The following is a 21164-nucleotide window of genomic DNA, read 5'->3' as shown; positions in this document are numbered from 1 at the left end:
AGATGTGGATGATGACCAAACTGTCTGTGACTTTGTGGACAGATACATCTCAGCTCAACTCCCTGATCCAGAAAAACAACCTGAACTGCACAAAAAAGTCACTGAGCTACAAAAGCACAGCAAAAACCACACAAAGACATGCTTTAAGAGTGTGAACTCTGGTTGTAGATTTGGGTTTCCCAAACCACCAGCCACAAGAACAATGATTGTGAGACAGGATGAGGATTCAGACACTGAAGCTGCAAAAGCCAAACTCAGACCTTTGTTGAACCTGCTGAAGGAACCTGAAGCTGCTTTGCTCACCATAGAGCAGATTCTGTCACGATGCAACTTAACAATGAATGAGTATGAACAATGCCTCCAAGACATAAACAAGAAAACAGCTCTGATTCTGAAACGTGACCCAAATGAGTGTTGGATCAACAATTACAACCCAGACCTGCTTGAAGCCTGGAACTCTAATTTAGATGTCTCATTCATTTTGAATGCCTATTCATGTATAGAATACCTCTGTAAATATATAACAAAGAAAGAATCTGGCCTCTCTGAATACCTGAAGACAGTTATTGACAACTCTGATAAGAACACCGTCAATGAATGTGATGAAATGAGAGCTGTGATGCAGGCTTACTCAAAAAAGAGAGAAATCAGCGCACAGGAGTGTGTGACTCGAGTCTGTGGCCTAAAAATGAAAAAATGTTCCCGCAGTGTTGTATTTGTACCAACAGATGATAACCCAGTAAAAATGAGTCGGCCCATGAGCTTCCTGGAAAGCACAACACACGACAGTTGTAATATTTGGATGACAAGTTTGAGTGATAAATACAAATGCAGACCTGAGACCCCAGAATATGAGGAAATGTCACTGGCTGATTTTGCTGCCTTGTGCAGGTTGGTGAGTGGTCCAAATGAAGGAAAAGATGTGCTTCCTCTTCTAAACCAGCTTGGATTTGTACAAAGGCGAAAGAATGATAAACCAGCTATAATCAGGTATTACCACTGTTCACAGGAAAAAGATCCTGAGCAATATTATGGTCGACTGTTGAGACTTTACCTTCCACACAGATCAGAGCAGGAACTGAAACCACAAGGGTTCCAAACCTATCAGTCCTTCTACAACTCAGGTTTTGTACGACTTCCATGTTCAGACCACAGTGAGTCTGTGAAAAGGGTTGTGAAAAGAAATAAAGACAAGTATGAGAAGAACTCTGAGGATATTGAGAGTGCACTGGAAGAGTTTGAACAAAATAGGGATGTTGTGATTGATGAATGGTGTAATCTTGCTCCTGAATCTGAAGTTGTGAGGCTGCAATGTGATGAGAATCTTCCTGAGAGACATTCTGATGATGAGAACGAACAGGAGAATGTTCCCGACTACAGTCGTCAGTCTGATGCTGTAACAAAGATCAGAGCCGTCAGAGAACAACCTGCAGTAGATCCAGCCGTGGTACGTGTAATGTATCAGAATCTGAACCAGAAGCAGGCCTGCGTGTTCTATGCCATAAGAGACTGGTGTATTCAGCGAATTTGTGGTTTGAACCCAGATCCATTTTTCTTCTATATCAACGGTGGTGCAGGAACTGGAAAGTCACATCTGATTAAGTGTATTCATTCTGAAGCATCAAAGATCCTGAGCAGACTGCCTGCTAATGCAGAAGAAGCTGACATATCAAATCCAACTGTTTTACTGACTTCATTTACCGGTACAGCAGCTTTTTCTATCAGTGGCTCTACGTTACATTCTCTACTGAAACTACCCAGGAGTCTGAAACCACCCATTCAAGGACTTGGTAACCAACTGGATGAAGTCAGATCTGAGCTGATGAATGCTGAAATTATTGTTATTGATGAGATTTCAATGGTTTCAAAACCCCTTTTTGCCTATGTGGATGCAAGACTGAAACAAATCAAAGGCACTCAGAGACCTTTTGGTGGAATGTCAGTTTTAGCTGTTGGAGATTTTTACCAGCTGCCACCAGTGCGACAGTCTAAACCTCTCTGTGTTTACGATCCAGAACAGATTGACCTATGGCAGGAACATTTTCAGATGATCACTCTAACCGAGATCATGCGTCAGAAAGATGATGTGGCCTTTGCAGAGATGCTGAACAGGATTAGAGTCAAAGAAAAGACAGATGAGCTTTCTCAGTGCGACAGAGATTTGCTGTCACAGGCTGTGACTGCACCAGAAGAATGTCCAACTGAGGTCTTACACATTTATGCCACCAACAAGAATGTGGAATCCCACAACACAGATACCCTGAAGAAGCTTCATTCAAACATCATAATCATCAATGCAGACGATTTCCAGAAGGATAAATGTACAGGCAGAATGGAACGAAGAGACAAACCATTTACAGGTGGGCGAAATGATTTACCTGACACTCTGAATGTTGCTGAAGGAGCTCGAGTCATGCTGACCAGAAACTTGGACACACTAAACGGTTTAGTCAACGGTGCTTTTGGTATACTGGTAAAGGTGGTGAGATCTGAAAATGATGGACACATAATTAAACTGGGGCTCAGGATGGACAACCGGCAGCCTATGAGACACAACCGCAGTGCTAATGCAGCATCTGATGATCTTGTTTACATTGAGAGAGCAGAGGAGAGTCTGAAGTTTAAAGGAGCGGTACGCAGACAGTTTCCTGTAAAGCTAGCATTCGCTTGCACAATTCACAAAACTCAGGGTCTTACAACACAGACAGCTGTAGTTTCAATGAAGAACATTTTTGAACCAGGTATGGCTTACGTTGCTCTCAGCAGGGTGACGTCTCTCAGTGGACTCTATTTGCAGGACTTGGATGAGAAAAAGATTTACGCCAATCCCGAGGTAACTGCAGCGCTCCAAACCATGAGACAAGCCAGTGTTGAGGAAATGATGCCTCTTCTTCAGGTCAGAGAAACAGCCAGCAGACTTGACACTCTTACACTGATCCATCACAATACGGAGGGTTTGCCATCTCACATCAGTGACATCAAGAGTCATCATGAAATGTGTTTAGCAGATGTTTTGTGTCTCACTGAGTCTCACCTTCAAGGCTCCTTTGTTGCAGACAGTCTTCATTTGGACGGCTACACCATGTTTAAACGCAACAGACATGTGTCCTACACAAACTTTCCTCACATGGCCAGCAGAAGTGGTGGGGGAGTTGTTGTGTATTTGAGGAATCATTTTCAGGTTCAGGTAAAACAGTATCTGCATAATGTCACTGATCTTGAGTTTTTAGTGTTGAAGGTTCAGGCTCCATTCCCTGCGCTCATTGCTGTTGTGTACAGACCCCCTGACTACAGTTTGACACCATTCATGCAAAACCTGGTAAGTCTTTTAGATTCACTTGAAATCATGGACTATCACCCAATCATTGTGTGTGGAGATTTTAATGAAAACCAGTTGCAGAGTGGAAGAAAACAGATTCTGGAGCAGTTTCAGTCGAGAGGGTATTCACAGCTGATCACTTCTGCCACTACAGACAAGAACACCCTGCTTGACCTCATTTTTATTTCTCAGCCACAGAAATGTCTGTATTCAGGTGTTCTGAGATCATATTACAGTTACCACAACCCTGTCTTTTGTGTCCTGTCCTCGAGCCAATCATGAAGTCGTCTGGTGAGTTTTGAAACAATTACAGATCATGTTTGTTACAGAGTTTACTGATTGTAGAGCATGAAAAAGATTTTTCATTGAAAAAAGGGTCTTCCCTACTCTGTCTGTCAGAAGACCCTTTCTTATTGCAATGTTATTAATCATTTCACCAAATCATTGCTGAACTTCATGCAGAGCAGAGAACATCTGCTATCATGCACCTCTGATCTGAAATGTGCTGCAACATTTGATAAACCAACATCATGTTTTAAATGACTAAATCTTTTTACTATGACGTATGTAGCTCAACAAACGAGATCTTCCCCTCCAAGGGCTTGAAAATATGAAATAGTAAATAAATAAATCCCAGATAAATGCAGGTATTTATTATGGGTCACATGAATAAATACAGACAATTATATTTTCTTGATTATAGTAGATTTTGTAGAATCAAAAGTTTTTGTGATGAATGAGTTTTTGCTTATCATGTTTTACAGGTAAAAAATGTCAAAAGTTTTAAACTATCTTTAGGCTACCAGAGATGTCTATAATGATACATTATGTAGAGAAAAACATTAGTACAGCTTACAGAATGTGTATAAAAACTGATGTAGAAGTAAATGGATAGTTTTCTGAAAGTTCCCGACTACAGTTTAACACCACCCACCCAGCTCAGCCCCCAAGTGTCTATGTAATGCTGGTATGGTGTGTGAGTTTGACTTGGCCTTTATCTGGGTGGGTTTGGGTTTGGGTGGATAAAGGCCAAGTCAGAATTCTCTGAGCAGCTGGAAAAAGCTGCAAATAAACAAAGATATCAGAAAGTGTGGGCTTTAGGTGTAGCCCCCGCTTTCTGATGCACTAATTAAACTTAGTAACTGACACCCCATACCAGCATTACATAGACACTTGGGGGCTGAGCTGGGTGGGTGGTGTTATAAGCACGTGTTTTGTTAGATATATTTTTTCAGAAACGGCACAGTCTCCTTTGTGGCAAAACCTTCAAACTTCACCATCCTCAGCTGAAACAACAACATCTTAACACCATCTTCATGAACTGCTGAGCCAAACCTGATCCATCAGTGCTGGACTGCACAGATAACTACATGCCACAAGGAGACTGCTGTGTTATGAACTGCCATACCAGTGTGTCTTCAATGGAGAAGATGACACACCCATCACCTGACCTCCTGCCTGATCTGGAGACCATCATCATGCTGCCACACTACAACCTCTGAGACCATCAATGATGACTCATACTGAGGAAACTGTATTTCCTGTCAGAGATGCTCAGTGATCCTCAGAGCAGAGAGAGGTATGATTCTTTATCTTTGATAAAAAATGTCAGTGTTTTTAATTCAATTAATTAATTAAAATCTTGTTTATTGCATAAATAATTCCACACTCAAATGATTATACTTGTTGACACTTTTTGAGTTTTAATTGACATTATGGATTACAAATCTATGCTTTTTCTACTCTGTCTCTCTGTGCAGGTATTGCTGTCTTCTGAGTTCTTCAGTGTCCCAACTGAGACATTCAAACCTCATTGCAGAGCTCATGTCTTTCCTCACCATCATGCGAGTGTGAGATTGCTCTGGATTCTGGTTATGTGGCCCACAGCACCTATAAGGTATTTCAATATTGTTCATTGTATAACTTATTTGTAGTTTTTAGGCCTTAACACAAATAAAATGTTCCTTTTTCTGTATTTTTTAGAACAAGCTCGTCCAGTGTGCCTGCATTCCAGCTTCACAGAAAAGAACATCAGACACCAGCGAGGGAGGATAAGAAAGACAGACACAACAACATTGTCATCCCCTATGTAGCCGGTGTATCAGAAAAACTCAGGAGAGTTTTCTCCAAATACGACATCCCAGTGTACTTCAGACCCAGTAACACACTCAGACAGAAACTGGTTCACCCGAAAGACAAAACTCCTAAACACAAACTTAACAATGTGGTGTACGCTGTACAGTGCAGCGAGGAATGCCCAGACTTCTACATCGGAGAGACCAAACAGCCACTTCACCAGCGCATGGCACAACATAGAAGAGCCACCTCCACAGGACAAGACTCAGCAGTTCATCTGCATCTAAAGGACAAAGGTCACTCTTTGAGGATGCCAATGTTCACATTTTGGACAGATGGAGGAGTGAAAGAAGCCATTTACGTCCACTGTGAGCGACCATCTTTGAACAGAGGCGGTGGTTTACGACACCAACTGTCTGCCATCTATAATCCAGTTTTGAGTTCCCTCTCCAGACACCGTAACGTCCACTCACATCCTGGGAGTGGGCGTGGGTGATTTCCTGACCTCAGGAAATCACATGATAGGGTGGGGCCAGGTTTCACAATGAGCTCACCCGAAACCCTGGCTGATTGGGACCCACACCCACTTTCACACCTTGGCTCATGTGATTAGGTAGAGGATCATCAGGGGGTTCTTTGTCCCTCTTTGGGGGGAAACTCCCACTGGGTTTAAATCTGGGACTCTCCACCATTGACCCTTAGAACTGAAGAAGCTTCTCGGATGAGAGGTGAAACGTCTTCAAGGAACTCAAAGAAGTCCAGACGCTTTTCTTTCCAAGCTCCTTAGACTTCACTTGTGTTAATTACATTTTATTTGTTGTTGTTTTCTTTTAGATTTATATGCAGTGATTGGATGTGGTGGAGCTTTGTTAACCGTGTGGAAAACATCTGTTTGTGATGATATTTACAATGAGGCTTTAAGGTGACAGTTTCCATGTAATTTCAATCCTTTTACTAAGCAAAAACATGTTTGCAATTAACATGTTTTTTCAGTTTTGTCTTTTGGATTTATGGTTAACATTCCTCTGTGACAGCAAATACTAAACTGGTCCAAGTAACCAGCATATCATTGGTCAAAGGCAAAAAGGACCACATGTCACACTAGCAATGAATTTTTGACTGTGTTTGTGTTAGTATAGAGTAGGTCTAACAGTGGTTTTCCACATCTGCTCTAATATATATAGATAATGGGTCAGACATATAAAGTCATTTTGAAAAGTTCATAAAGGTCATTTATATGTGTTCCTCTTTATCATTTTATATCAGGTCACACAGCTGACTTGAGTTTTGATCAGAGTAGAACCATAACATTCATGCTAATGGTTCTACTGTTTACAGTTACTTTATGATGGATTTCACCCTGGTCACAGCACTATGTGAAAAGCTGTTAGAGGTAAAGTTAAGCCAATTAATACATCATCATAAGTCACTCTCTAACGCGGGGCAGTGATTATTATTCACTGTAATTTATTCCACAACAATGTTCTTTATTTGATTCTTTAAATATGCACATCGATTGTTTAGCTCTGTGACTCTCCACACCTGAAATATATCACAATGTGGACTTCATTTCGACAGTATTTTGTAGATTGGTACCATATTTATCATCGAATCATCTTGTGCACTTATTAACTAAATGTTGTTTGTTTGTTTTTTTTGTTTGTTTGTTTGGGGGTTGTTGTTGCCATTTTTACCTTTCACCAACTGTGTAAATTCTGCAATTTTACCTTGGTTTTGTTTCACATCAGTTTATCTGCTGGCTGGTATTCCTGTCTTCCTTCTCTCACCCCAACCGGTCGCAGCAGATGGCCGCCCCTCCCTGAGCCTGGTTCTGCTGGAGGTTTCTTCCTGTTAATAGGGAGTTTTTCCTTCCCACTGTCGCCAAAGTGCTTGCTCATAGGGGGTCATATGTCATATGATTGTTGGGTTTTTCTCTGTATCTATGAAGCGCCTTAAGGTGACTTTTGTTGTGATTTGGTGCTATATAAATTGAATTGAATTGGTTTTCTTTCTTTTCTAATGTTTCTGGTCATTTTTCACAGTTAAACAAGTAACTTTGAGGTTACGTCATCGTTTTCAGCTGTTATCTGTATACATTTTTTTCCTAATAATTACATTTCTGCAAAATTATAGCAGTTCTGGTAAGTTGTAATATTTCTGCCAAGTTATTAATTTTTGACTAAATTATTACATTTCTGCTAAGTTGTAGCTTCTGGTAAATTACAACATTTCTGCTGAATTGTTATGTTTCTTCTAAGTTATTGCATTTCTGCTAAGTTATTACATTTTTGCTAACTTGATGTTGTTCTGCAAAGTTATTAAAATTTCAACAACTTTTTAAACACTGACTTTGATTTCTTCAGCTTCTTCAGCTATTTTCAAGTATTTTCAGCAGACAGCTTCAGCTTTACAGTTTCCTCTAAGTGATTGCAGTTCTGCTAAGTTATTACATTTTAGAAAAGTTCTTTTGCTTCTGCAAAGTTTTTACAATTTCTGCAACTTTTCAGCTTTTTCAGCTACTTTTTGCATACAGCTTCAGCTTTAAGCATCCACACTGCATTTTCGCAGGAAATGCAAATTTTTCTAGTTATTATTCTAGTTGCTTCCGTACACTTTTCGCCGTTAAACTACTTCCACAATTTTCAGCCGATTTTCACCGTTCAAATTTTAAACTATTCAGCTATTTTTGCTAATTCCTGCTATGATTTTTGCTATTTTTAACTATTATACTTTTTAAAATATTCCACTTTTTTCCTTTAATTTGTCCCATTGAAATGAATGGGAAACTTCAGCAATTCTGCTAAAATTTGCTTGTTTTTGAAACTTAACTACTTCCTCATATTTTCACCTAGAACAACCATTCAAACTTTAAAATGTTCACAAATTATTGGGCTATTCAGGTATGATTCAGCTTTTTCAAATCTTTTACTGTTTTACTTTTATGCCTCTTAAAGTTTTGAGTTGCAAAATTGTGATTTTTCACAAAATACATGTGTTGTTATGGTTGCTATGCTCTTGGCTTCCAGTGTGCCACTGAAGGTTTTGCAATTTTCACTTCATGTCCGAACAACTTCCTGCTACTTGCTCAATTTTCACTCAACTTCCACAAATTATACATCAAAACGTAGGTATTTTTGCTGGCTTTCAGAAAATGTCACCATCATTGTTGTGGGATTTATAGAATTTTTGCAAATCTCCTCAGACTAACACAAGGTCAGAAAACTCTCCATATAAAGTGAATGGAGAGCTTGTTCAAAATCACCGCTGGATTTCTGTAATGAGAGGCATATTCGAATCGTCATATCTCCTTAACGAAGCAAAGTTAAGACATGAGGCTTGTCCCCGAATATCTTCAGACACCCCTGACGCTCACAATTCAAGAATTTCTTTCTCACCTATTACCGTTCTGAAATGAGTTGGACTTGTTTGAGGGTAGGAAATTCGTCCTTCGCTCAGATTTCTTCAGATTTCAAACTGTGGAAATGAACCACTTTTTTCTCTCGTCATAACTTTTTGTTGGATTTCCACAGAGACCTGAAAATTTCCATGATTGTTCACCAAAGCCTGCTGTCTCTTACGGTGAAAGAATGATATCGATACTCCAAATAGATTTCAAGTCACAAAGCGTTGTTTGAGGGCAAGTCAAGGCAGTTTTTGCTTCGCTCTACTCAGTTATGGTGCATTAGAAGTCAAATATCTTTAATAATTCATATTTTAATGATAAATTGTAAACACTGGAAGATTCCCCCATCTCTTCTGAACAAAACGGTGTAAGAATGACCGCTCTAGCCCCTACGGTTTGGAAATTATGGTCATTTGTTTGAGGGGAGTCCTCACTATGAGAAATAGGCTGCAATAATCCTGTGCCTCTCTGTGCTGCGTGTGTAAAAAGAGGCACATGTTTTGGCGGGAAAAAGTACACAGGCTCTCTGATTGGTGGATTCAAATTCAGCAGCTCCCAGGCTGACCTAGAAACTTACTTCTCTCTCCCTGTGCATTTTTTTGCTGATTTTTTCATTTAACAAGTATATTTGAGGGACCCTCAGCATGTTCAGCATTTTTTCAGCTGTCCATTTTGCTTTTCCAATTTTTCTGTTTAACTTAGTATTATTTAGCACAATAGTAATATTTCTGCTATTTTATAAGATTTGTGCCTAATATAGTATTTCTGCTAAATTACAATATTTCTGCTTTTTATACTATTTGTGCTAAAACATAGTATTTCTACTAAATGTAGTATTTATGCTAAATCATACTATTTCTGCTTTTTATGGGATTTGTGCCTAATATAGTATTTCTGCTTTTTATAGGATTTTTGCTCAAACATAGTATTTCTACTAAATGTAGTGTTTATGCTTAATCATCCTATTTCTGCTTTTTATAGGATTTGTGCTTAATATAGTATTTCTGCTAAATTATAGTATTTCTGCTTTTTATAGTATTTGTGCTAAAACATAGTATTTCTACTAAATGTAGTATTTATGCTTAATCATAGTATTTCTATATATTTCTGCCAGGTCCCCAGGCAGCCAATCCTCTGTGAGGACTGAGAAATTCAAATTTTCAAATCAGGGCCTGCACGGCTTCCCAGCCAATCATATATGTGTCCTGAGGCATTCAAATTTGCATATTGGGGCCTTCATGGCTTCTAAGCCAGCCAATCATATCTGAGGGCTGAGGAATTCAAATCCACAAATCAGGGCCTGCACAGCTTCCCAGCCAGCCAATCATGTATGTGGGCTCCAGGTATTCAAATTTGCATATTGGGGAATTCGTGGCTTCTAAGTCAACAAGTCATCCATGTCATATATCTCTAAAAATTCATATTTTAATGATAAATTGTCAACACTTGAAGATTCTCCCATCTCTTCTGAACAAAACGGTGTAAGAATGACCGCTCTAGCCCCTATGGTTAGGAAATTATGGTCATTTGTTTGAGGGGAATCCTCACTATGTGAAATAAACTGAAAGAAGCAGGTCTATGTCTCTGTGCTGCGTGTGTAAAAAGATGCACCTGTTTTGGCGGGAAAACGTAAACAGCCTCTCTGATTGGTGGATTCAAATTCAGCAGCTCCCAGGCTGACCTAGAAACTTAGTCCTCTCTCCCTGTGTGTGTGTGTGTGTGTGTGTGTGTGTTTAGTGGGAGAGAGAGGACCCTGCCCTTATTTGACAGCATGTCATTGTAGGATTTAAATTGAACATAGTTAGACTGGTTGACTGGATTAGAGCCTGTGTTTGTGTGTCCCTCTGTGCATTTGTGTTTCAATAAGTTATTACTATTCTGCTAAATCATAGTATTTCTGGTACTTTTCGGTACTTGTGCTAAATACAGTATTTCTGCTAAATCACACCATTTCTGCTTTTCATAGGATTTATGCCTAATATAGTATTTCTGCTAAATTATAGTATTTCTGCTTTTTATAGGATTTGTGCCTAACATAGTATTTCTGCTAAATTATAGTATTTCTGCTTTTTATAGGATTTGTGCCTAACATAGTATTTCTGCTAAATTATAGTATTTCTGCTTTTTATATTATTTGTTCTAAATTATAGTATTTCTGCTTTTTATAGGATTTGTGCTTAATATAGTATTTCTGCTAAATTATAGTTTTTCTTCTTTTTATAATATTTGTGCTAAAACATAGTATTTCTACTAAATGTAGTATTTATGCTTAATAATAGTATTTCTATATATTTCTGCCAGGTCCCCAGGCAGCCAATCCTCTGTGAGGACTGAGACATTCAAATTTTCAAATCAGGGCCTGCACAGTTTCCCAGCCAATCAAATAAGTGTCCTGAGGCATTCAAATTTGCATATTGGGGCCTTCGTGGCTTCTAAGCCAGCCAATCATATCTGAGGGCTGAGGAATTCAAATCCACAAATCAGGGCCTGCACGGCTTCCCAGCCAGCCAATCACATATGTGGTCTCAGGCATTCAAATTTGCATATTGGGGAATTCGTGGCTTCTAAGTCAACAAGTCATCCATGTCATATATCTCTAAAAATTCATATTTTAATATTAAATTGTCAACACTTGAAGATTCCCCCATCTCTTCTGAACAAAACGGTGTAAGAATGACCGTTCTAGCCCCTACGGTTAGGAAATTACGGTCATTTGTTTGAGGGGAGTCGTCACTATGAGAAATAGACTGCAAAAATCCTGTGTCTCTCTGTGCTGCTGCGTGTGTAAACAGATGCACCTGTTTTGGTGGGGAAAAGTGCACAGCCTCTCTGATTGGTGGATTCAAATTCACCAGCTCCCAGGCTGACCTAGAAACTTACTTCTCTCTCCCTGTGTGTGTGTGTGTGTGTGTCTGTGTGTCTGTGTGTGTGTGTGTGTGTGACAGAGAGAGAGAGAGAGAGAGAGAGAGAGAGAAAGGCTTTTAATGGGATGATCTCATTCTAAGATTTAAATTCAATATATTTAGACTGGTTGACTGAATTGGATCTTGTGTGTGGGTCTCTGTGTGCATGTGTGTTTCCTCATGTGTACATATTTGTGATTGTGTGGCTGTAATAAATTTTTTTGCAGATTTTTGTCATTTAACAAGTATATTTGAGGGACCCTCAGCATGTTCAGCATTTTTTCAGCTGTCCATTTTGCTTTTCCAATTTTTCTGTTTAACTTATTACTATTGTGCTAAATCATACTATTTCTGCTTTTTATAGTATTTGTGCTTAATATAGTATTTCTGCTAAATTTAGTATTTCTGATTAATTATAGTTTTTCTACTAAATCATAGTACAGTATTTCTGCTTTTTATGGGATTTGTGCTAAAACAAAGTATTTCTACTAAATGTAGTATTTGTGCTTAATCATACCATTTCTGCTTTTTATAGGATTTGTGCTTAATATAGTATTTCTGCTAAATTATAGTATTTCTGCCAAATTATAATATTTGTGCTAAAACATAGTCTCAATTTAAAATTACAATATTCATAGTTCATCACAGTGTCTCTGGTAAATCACAATATTTCTGCTCTGTTGTACTATTTTTCTAAATCATAGTGTTTCTGTAATGTTTAAGTATTTTTGGCTAAATATATTCTTTCTGTTATCTTATACTATTTCTCCTAAATTCTTGTATTTTTGAGAAGTTATCATATTTCTGGTAAGTTACAATATTTCTGCTAAATTCTGCTATGCTATTGTATTTCTGCCAAGTATTATGTTTCCTCTAAGATATTGCAGTTCTGCTAAGTTATTCCATTTTAGCAAACTTCTTTTGCTTCTGCAAAGTTTTTACAATTTCTGCAACTTTTCAGCTTTTTCAGCTACTTTTTGCATACAGCTTCAGCTTTAAGCATCCACACTGCATTTTCGCAGGAAATGCAAATTTTTCTAGTTATTATTATTATTCCGGGTGTTTCCGTACACTTTTCGCCGTTAAACTACTTCCACAATTTTCAGCCGATTTTCACCGTTCAAATTTTAAACTATTCAGCTATTTTTGCTCTTTCCTGCTATGATTTTTGCTATTTTTAACTATTATACTTTTTAAAATATTCCACTTTTTTCCTTTAATTTGTCCCATTGAAATGAATGGGAAACTTCAGCAATTCTGCTAAAATTTGCTTGTTTTTGAAACTTAACTACTTCCTCATATTTTCACCTAGAACAACCATTCAAACTTTAAAATGTTCACAAATTATTGGGCTATTCAGGTATGATTCAGCTTTTTCAAATCTTTTACTGTTTTACTTTTATGCCTCTTAAAGTTTTGAGTTGCAAAATTGTGATTTTTCACAAAATACATGTGTTGTTATGGTTGCTATGCTCTTGGCTTCCAGTGTGCCACTGAAGGTTTTGCAATTTTCACTTCATGTCCGAACAACTTCCTGCTACTTGCTCAATTTTCACTCAACTTCCACAAATTATACATCAAAACGTAGGTATTTTTGCTGGCTTTCAGAAAATGTCACCATCATTGTTGTGGGATTTATAGAATTTTTGCAAATCTCCTCAGACTAACACAAGGTCAGAAAACTCTCCATATAAAGTGAATGGAGAGCTTGTTCAAAATCACCGCTGGATTTCTGTAATGAGAGGCATATTCGAATCGTCATATCTCCTTAACGAAGCAAAGTTAAGACATGAGGCTTGTCCCCAAATATCTTCAGATACCCCTGACGCTCACAATTCAAGAATTTCTTTCTCACCTATTACCGTTCTGAAATGAGTTGGACTTGTTTGAGGGTAGGAAATTCGTCCTTCGCTCAGATTTCTTCAGATTTCAAACTGTGGAAATGAACCACTTTTTTCTCTCGTCATAACTTTTTGTTGGATTTCCACAGAGACCTGAAAATTTCCATGATTGTTCACCAAAGCCTGCTGTCTCTTACGGTGAAAGAATGATATCGATACTCCAAATAGATTTCGAGTTAGAAAGCGTTGTTTGAGGGCAAGTCAAGGCAGTTTTTGCTTCGCTCTACTCAGTTATGGTGCATTACAAGTCAAATATCTTTAATAATTCATATTTTAATGATAAATTGTAAACACTGGAAGATTCCCCCATCTCTTCTGAACAAAACGGTGTAAGAATGACCGCTCTAGCCCCTACGGTTTGGAAATTATGGTCATTTGTTTGAGGGGAGTCCTCACTATGAGAAATAGGCTGCAATAATCCTGTGCCTCTCTGTGCTGCGTGTGTAAAAAGAGGCACATGTTTTGGTGGGAAAAAGTACACAGGCTCTCTGATTGGTGGATTCAAATTCAGCAGCTCCCAGGCTGACCTAGAAACTTACTTCTCTCTCCCTGTGCATTTTTTTGCTGATTTTTTCATTTAACAAGTATATTTGAGGGACCCTCAGCATGTTCAGCATTTTTTCAGCTGTCCATTTTGCTTTTCCAATTTTTCTGTTTAACTTATTACTATTGTGCTAAATAATACTATTTCTGCTATTTTATAAGATTTGTGCCTAATATAGTATTTCTGCTAAATTACAATATTTCTGCTTTTTATACTATTTGTGCTAAAACATAGTATTTCTACTAAATGTAGTATTTATGCTTAATCATACTATTTCTGCTTTTTATGGGATTTGTGCCTAATATAGTATTTCTGCTTTTTATAGGATTTTTGCTCAAACATAGTATTTCTACTAAATGTAGTGTTTATGCTTAATCATCCTATTTCTGCTTTTTATAGGATTTGTGCTTAATATAGTATTTCTGCTAAATTATAGTATTTGTGCTAAAACATAGTATTTCTACTAAATGTAGTATTTATGCTTAATCATAGTATTTCTATATATTTCTGCCAGGTCCCCAGGCAGCCAATCCTCTGTGAGGACTGAGAAATTCAAATTTTCAAATCAGGGCCTGCACGGCTTCCCAGCCAATCATATATGTGTCCTGAGGCATTCAAATTTGCATATTGGGGCCTTCATGGCTTCTAAGCCAGCCAATCATATCTGAGGGCTGAGGAATTCAAATCCACAAATCAGGGCCTGCACGGCTTCCCAGCCAGCCAATCATATATGTGGTCTCAGGCATTCATATTTGCATATTGGGGAATTCGTGGCTTCTAAGTCAACAAGTCATCCATGTCATATATCTCTAAAAATTCACATTTTAATGATAAATTGTCAACACTGGAAGATTCCCCCATCTCTTCTGAACAAAACGGTGTAAGAATGGCCGCTCTAGCCCCTACGGTTAGGAAATTATGGTCATTTGTTTGAGGGGAGTCCTCACTATGAGAAATAGGCTGCAATAATCCTGTGCCTCTCTGTGCTGCGTGTGTAAAAAGGATGCACCTGTTTTGGCGGGAAAACGTAAACAGCCACTCTGATTGGTGGATTTAAATTCGGCAGCTCTCTCCCTCTGTGTGTGTGTGTGTGTGTGTGTGTGTGTGTGTGTGTGTGTGTGTGTGTGTTTAGTGGGAGAGAGAGGACCCTGCCCTTATTTGGCAGCATGTCATTGTAGGATTTAAATTGAATATAGTTAGACTGGTTGACTGGATTAGAGCCTGTGTTTGTGTGTTCCTCTGTGCATTTCTGTTTCAATATGCCTCCATATTTGTAATTTTGTAAGTTATTACTATTCTGCTAAATCATAGTATTTCTGGTACTTTTCGGTACTTGTGCTAAATACAGTATTTCTGCTAAATTATAGTATTTATTCTTTTTATAGGATTTGTGCCTAACATAGTATTTCTGCTAAATTATAGTATTTCTGCTAAATTATAGTATTTCTGCTTTTTATACTATTTGTGCCTAATATAGTATTTCTGCTTTTTATAGGATTTGTGCCTAATATAGTATTTCTGCTTTTTATAGGATTTGTGCCTAATATAGTATTTCTGCTTTTTATAGGATTTGTGCTTAATATAGTATTTCTGCTAAATTATAGTATTTCTGCTTTTTATAGGATTTGTACCTAATATAGTATTTCTGCTTTTTATAGGATTTGTGCTTAATATAGTATTTCTGCTAAATTATAGTATTTCTGCTTTTTATAGGATTTGTGCTAAAACATAGTATTTCTACTAAATGTAGTATTTATGCTTAATCATAGTATTTCTATATATTTCTGCCAGGTCCCCAGGCAGCCAATCCTCTGTGAGGACTGAGACATTCAAATTTTCAAATCAGGGCCTGCACGGTTTCCCAGCCAATCATATATGTGGCCTCAGCCATTCAAATTTGCATATTGGTGCCTTCATGGCTTCTAAGCCAGCCAATCATATCTGAGGGCTGAGGAATTCAAATCCACAAATCAGGGCCTACACGGCTTCCCAGGCAGCCAATCATATATGTGGCCTCAGGCATTCAAATTTGCATATTGGGGGAATTCGTGGCTTCTAAGTCAACAAGTCATCCATGTCGTATATCTCTAAAAATTCACATTTTAATGATAAATTGTCAACACTTGAAGATTCCCCCATCTCTTCTGAACAAAACGGTGTAAGAATGGCCGCTCTAGCCCCTACGGTTAGGAAATTATGGTCATTTGTTTGAGGGGAGTCCTCACTATGAGAAATAGGCTGCAATAATCCTGTGCCTCTCTGTGCTGCGTGTGTAAAAAGGATGCACCTGTTTTGGCGGGAAAACGTAAACAGCCACTCTGATTGGTGGATTTAAATTCGGCAGCTCTCTCCCTCTGTGTGTGTGTGTGTGTGTGTGTGTGTGTGTGTGTGTGTGTGTGTGTGTGTGTGTTTAGTGGGAGAGAGAGGACCCTGCCCTTATTTGGCAGCATGTCATTGTAGGATTTAAATTGAATATAGTTAGACTGGTTGACTGGATTAGAGCCTGTGTTTGTGTGTCCCTCTGTGCATTTCTGTTTCAATATGCCTCCATATTTGTAATTAAGTGTGCCTATGCCAAAAGGCACACTTATTACTATTGCTCGGATTTATTATTATTATTATTATTATTCTTTTTCCGCCTGAAATTTTGGACCGTAACTTGCCCCACAGTTTTGAGACAAGGTTCACATATGATATATCATTGTGTGCGGCTGGAGCTGGAATGAGTTGCTATGACTTTTGGTGGTTATTACTTCTATAGTTTTTTAAATATTAATATTTTAGTGAAAATTTTCCCACGCTTATGTGCCGCACAGTTTTGACACAAGGGTTACATATTTTACATCATTTTGTGCGGCTGGGTCTGGACTACTATGCTATGACTTTTGGTGTTCATAACTTTTATAGTTTTGTAAATATTTACATTTTAGTGCAAATTTGCCTTAAAACTCAAAATCCCACAATGCAAAGCACGCCTCTACCGAGTGAAACAATGGCGGCCACCATTTCGTTTAATATATTGCTCTTATTCGTGTTTCTAGGTCACAAAGTAAACTTTTAAGATATTTTCAGGTGAGAATGTAGGTGTGTAAACGTCAAATATCTGCTCGTTTTGTCAAAACATCCCATATTAGCAAGACATTTCTCACGATGTTGCTGCTAGCCGCGGCTAGCTAGCGAACGTAGTTTGACCGGAAGTATGGTGTCCCGCTTGCCCTTCACAATAAGAGCATTATAGCGGATTATAATGGGGGACGCTTTTATTTTGTATAACTACCGGAAGTAGTTCCTGTGTACTGACGGTTGCTTAACCTCGCACTAATGCTATTTAGTTGCATAGTGTGAGCAGTTTGAAGTGTATTATATATTTCTGATCTTTATATTTGATTATGTTAACTATGTTGTATTATGTTTATATTTGAGTATTTGACTTGTCTATTCTCTTTATTTAGTGTTATAAGAGATGCTAAGCACTAACTTTAAAATGGATATTACCAACTCACAACTGAACCGCGTCCATGCTTACTGATGTTACTGATTCATTTTAGTAATTGACTAAGATGAAGCATTAGCTTTTCAGCTGCAGTTTGCTGGTAATCCTGCTATGTTAGTTTTGTGTCATACTCATTCCTGAGACTGTGGAATTTTGTAAAAACATGATTATTTTTGCTTAATGTGTTTTTTTTATATATATGTTGTTGTATTTTACTATGTTGATAATCACGCAGTGTTTACTGTGATGTGCAAAGGGCCAGCAGCAGAGTTGGAGTGGTGTTTGCCCCAGCATCTGAATAAACGGAACAGTCCGAGCCACAAATTGAACGCCTGGTTGAATTGAACTACCTGGGGCCAGGTAGGGCATTAACAGGGAGAGGGGGACACAAAGATATACTTTTCTTTCTTACTCTCATATAAAATATTTAGCTTTTATTAAATAGTGATCTGAATCTTACAACCAAAGTTTGTATAATAATACACAAGATTGGCTGTAGACTATGTTAATCATTCAGAACACTGTGTAAAAATAACAAAAAACAAAAAGTGAATGCAAAAGTGCATAAATATTTATTTTACGTGTTTGATGTGTGTGGCAGGGCGTGGTCTGCAGTGCCGCTGCAGGGGAGGTGGACCCACCTCAGGGGCATCTGCAATCAGGCCTCTCAGGTGTAAAGTCTGTGCTCTCTCTGCTTTTTGTTTTTTTGTGTCGGGCTGTGAGAGGAAAAGCTACAGCCAGCTGTTTGGGTACAGCAACTATGTGTGAAAAGTGGTCCATAACGTAATGCTTCACAGCGTGTTCATGCAAACATTGTCGGGTCTGCTTATGAACCTCTGCGCACAGCGTCTACAAATCGGGGCTGTATGAAGTCACCTCATCTTTACACAAAACTGTAAGCTGTCATCTGTGAGGTGCGAGCGGTGTTTGGGTTTTATCATAGTTCATGGTGGAGAATGGCTGCTCTGCTGAGTTTTGCTCTCTGTAGCCGTTTGAATGGCAAACTACACTCATTGGCGGCGGCATAGGCACACTTAAAATTTTGTAAGTTATTACTATTCTGCTAAATCATAGTATTTCTGGTACTTTTCGGTACTTGTGCTAAATACAGTATTTCTGCTAAATTATAGTATTTATTCTTTTTATAGGATTTGTGCCTAACATAGTATTTCTGCTAAATTATAGTATTTCTGCTTTTTATACTATTTGTGCCTAATATAGTATTTCTGCTTTTTATAGGATTTGTGCCTAATATAGTATTTCTGCTTTTTATAGGATTTGTGCCTAATATAGTATTTCTGCTTTTTATAGGATTTGTGCTTAATATAGTATTTCTGCTAAATTATAGTATTTCTGCTTTTTATAGGATTTGTACCTAATATAGTATTTCTGCTTTTTATAGGATTTGTGCTTAATATAGTATTTCTGCTAAATTATAGTTTTTCTTCTTTTTATAGTATTTGTGCTAAAACATAGTATTTCTACTAAATGTAGTATTTATGCTTAATAATAGTATTTCTATATATTTCTGCCAGCTCCCCAGGCAGCCAATCCTCTGTGAGGACTGAGACATTCAAATTTTCAAATCAGGGCCTGCACAGTTTCCCAGCCAATCAAATAAGTGTCCTGAGGCATTCAAATTTGCATATTGGGGCCTTCGTGGCTTCTAAGCCAGCCAATCATATCTGAGGGCTGAGGAATTCAAATCCACAAATCAGGGCCTGCACGGCTTCCCAGCCAGCCAATCACATATGTGGTCTCAGGCATTCAAATTTGCATATTGGGGAATTCGTGGCTTCTAAGTCAACAAGTCATCCATGTCATATATCTCTAAAAATTCATATTTTAATATTAAATTGTCAACACTTGAAGATTCCCCCATCTCTTCTGAACAAAACGGTGTAAAAATGACCGTTCTAGCCCCTACGGTTAGGAAATTACGGTCATTTGTTTGAGGGGAGTCGTCACTATGAGAAATAGACTGCAAAAATCCTGTGTCTCTCTGTGCTGCTGCGTGTGTAAACAGATGCACCTGTTTTGGTGGGGAAAAGTGCACAGCCTCTCTGATTGGTGGATTCAAATTCACCAGCTCCCAGGCTGACCTAGAAACTTACTTCTCTCTCCCTGTGTGTGTGTGTGTGTGTGTGTGTGTGTGTGTGTGTGTTTTTGTGTCTGTGTGTGACAGGGAGAGAGAGAGAGAGAGAGAGAGAGAGAGAGCCTTTTAATGGGATGATCTCATTGTAAGATTCAAATTCAATATATTTAGACTGGGTGACTGAATTTGATCTTGTGTGTGTGTCTCTCTGTGCATGTGTGTTTCCTTATGTGTAGATATTTGTGATTGTGTGGCTGTTATAGATTTTTTTGCTGATTTTTTTCATTTAACAAGTATAGTTGAGGGACCTTCAGCACGTTCAGCATTTTTTCAGCTGTCCATTTTGCTTTTCCAATTTTTCTGTTTAACTTATTACTATTGTGCTAAATCATACTATTTCTGCTATTTCATAAGATTTCTGCTTAATATACTAGTTCTGCTTTTTATAGGATTTGTGCTTAATATACTATTTCTGCTTTTTTATAGGATTTGTGCTTAATATACTATTTCTGCTTTTTATAGGATTTATGCTTAATCATACTATTTCTATATATTTCTGCCAGGTCCCCAGGCAGCCAATCCTCTGTGAGGACTCAGACATTCAAGTATACAGATCACAGCCTGCACGGCTTCCCAGCCAGCCAATCATATCTGAGGTCTCCCGTTTCCTCTCTCGTCATATCTCAGCGACAGATGTACAGAGAGCAATGAAAATCGCAGTCAAAGTACGCCAAAGTCCGCTGATTCAGCCAGTAGAAGAATTATGCTTCTAGTCCACCTAGTTTTTGAGTTACACACTGTTTTGTAACTCCAAAAATGGCATTTTTCGCCTCTCACCGCGATCTAATTCTGACTCCTCATCAGCCTGTTTTTCAAAACGCCTGCTCTCTTTCCCAGTGGCGCAGTTGGTAATGACACGGGTCTGCAAGCCAAAGATCGTGGGTTCGATTCCACCTTGGTCAACATGTTTTTTTTCCCTACAAATTAATACACTGTCACAGACCAGTAATTCATATTCATCATTTATTACAATTCTGCAAACTTTTATGATTTTACCAGCTTTTCTAATATAGACCTCACATTCTTGTTAACACTCCATGGCACAAATACTCTTCCCTTTACGCTCTGTGTATGTGTGTGTGTGTGTGTGTGTGTGTATCAATATTTCTCCCATTTTAAAGTATTACTCCTCCATAATTGTATTTCTGTTAATTCAAAGTACTTTTATTACATCTTAGTACTTCTGCTCAATCATAGTATTTCTGCTAAATGATAGTATTTCTGCTACTTTGTGGTACTTGTGCTAAACACAGTATTTCTGCTAAATCATACTATTTCTACTATATTATATTTTTCTTTCTAAATATAGCATTTCTGCTATATAATAGTATTTCTGCTATGTTATAATATTTGTGCTAAACCAGAGTATT

General features: G+C 38.0%; 1 protein-coding gene and 1 long non-coding RNA gene across 3 annotated transcripts; both read left to right on the top strand.

The window, feature by feature from the left end:
* The first annotated feature begins 322 nt into the window (after positions 1-322).
* On the top strand, positions 323-4118 carry LOC143412315 (uncharacterized). Its single transcript, XM_076888894.1, has 2 exons — positions 323-3187; positions 3280-4118. The coding sequence occupies exons 1-2, from the start codon at positions 338-340 to the stop codon at positions 3286-3288; spliced, it is 2859 nt and encodes a 952-aa protein (XP_076745009.1). The 5' UTR covers positions 323-337; the 3' UTR covers positions 3289-4118.
* A 353-nt stretch (positions 4119-4471) lies between these two features.
* On the top strand, positions 4472-7587 carry LOC106676961 (uncharacterized). Of its 2 annotated transcripts, none has more exons than XR_013100468.1 (3): positions 4472-4898; positions 5080-5216; positions 5303-7587. It is a non-coding gene; the product is annotated as an uncharacterized LOC106676961 (long non-coding RNA). The 2 variants fall into 2 exon arrangements; XR_013100469.1 differs by having other exon boundaries at positions 4474-4898; positions 5106-5216.
* Positions 7588-21164: the final 13577 nt, after the last annotated feature.

The sequence above is a fragment of the Maylandia zebra genome, linkage group LG2, assembly GCF_041146795.1.
Source record: "Maylandia zebra isolate NMK-2024a linkage group LG2, Mzebra_GT3a, whole genome shotgun sequence".
Taxonomy (NCBI): Eukaryota; Metazoa; Chordata; class Actinopteri; order Cichliformes; family Cichlidae; genus Maylandia; species Maylandia zebra.
This window is presented reverse-complemented; position numbering and strand designations above follow the sequence as displayed.

Coding starts and splice junctions, on each gene's coding strand:
- LOC143412315 (XM_076888894.1), top strand. CDS start 338: ATGAATGAGTATGAACAATGCCTCCAAGACATAAACAAGAAAACAGCT.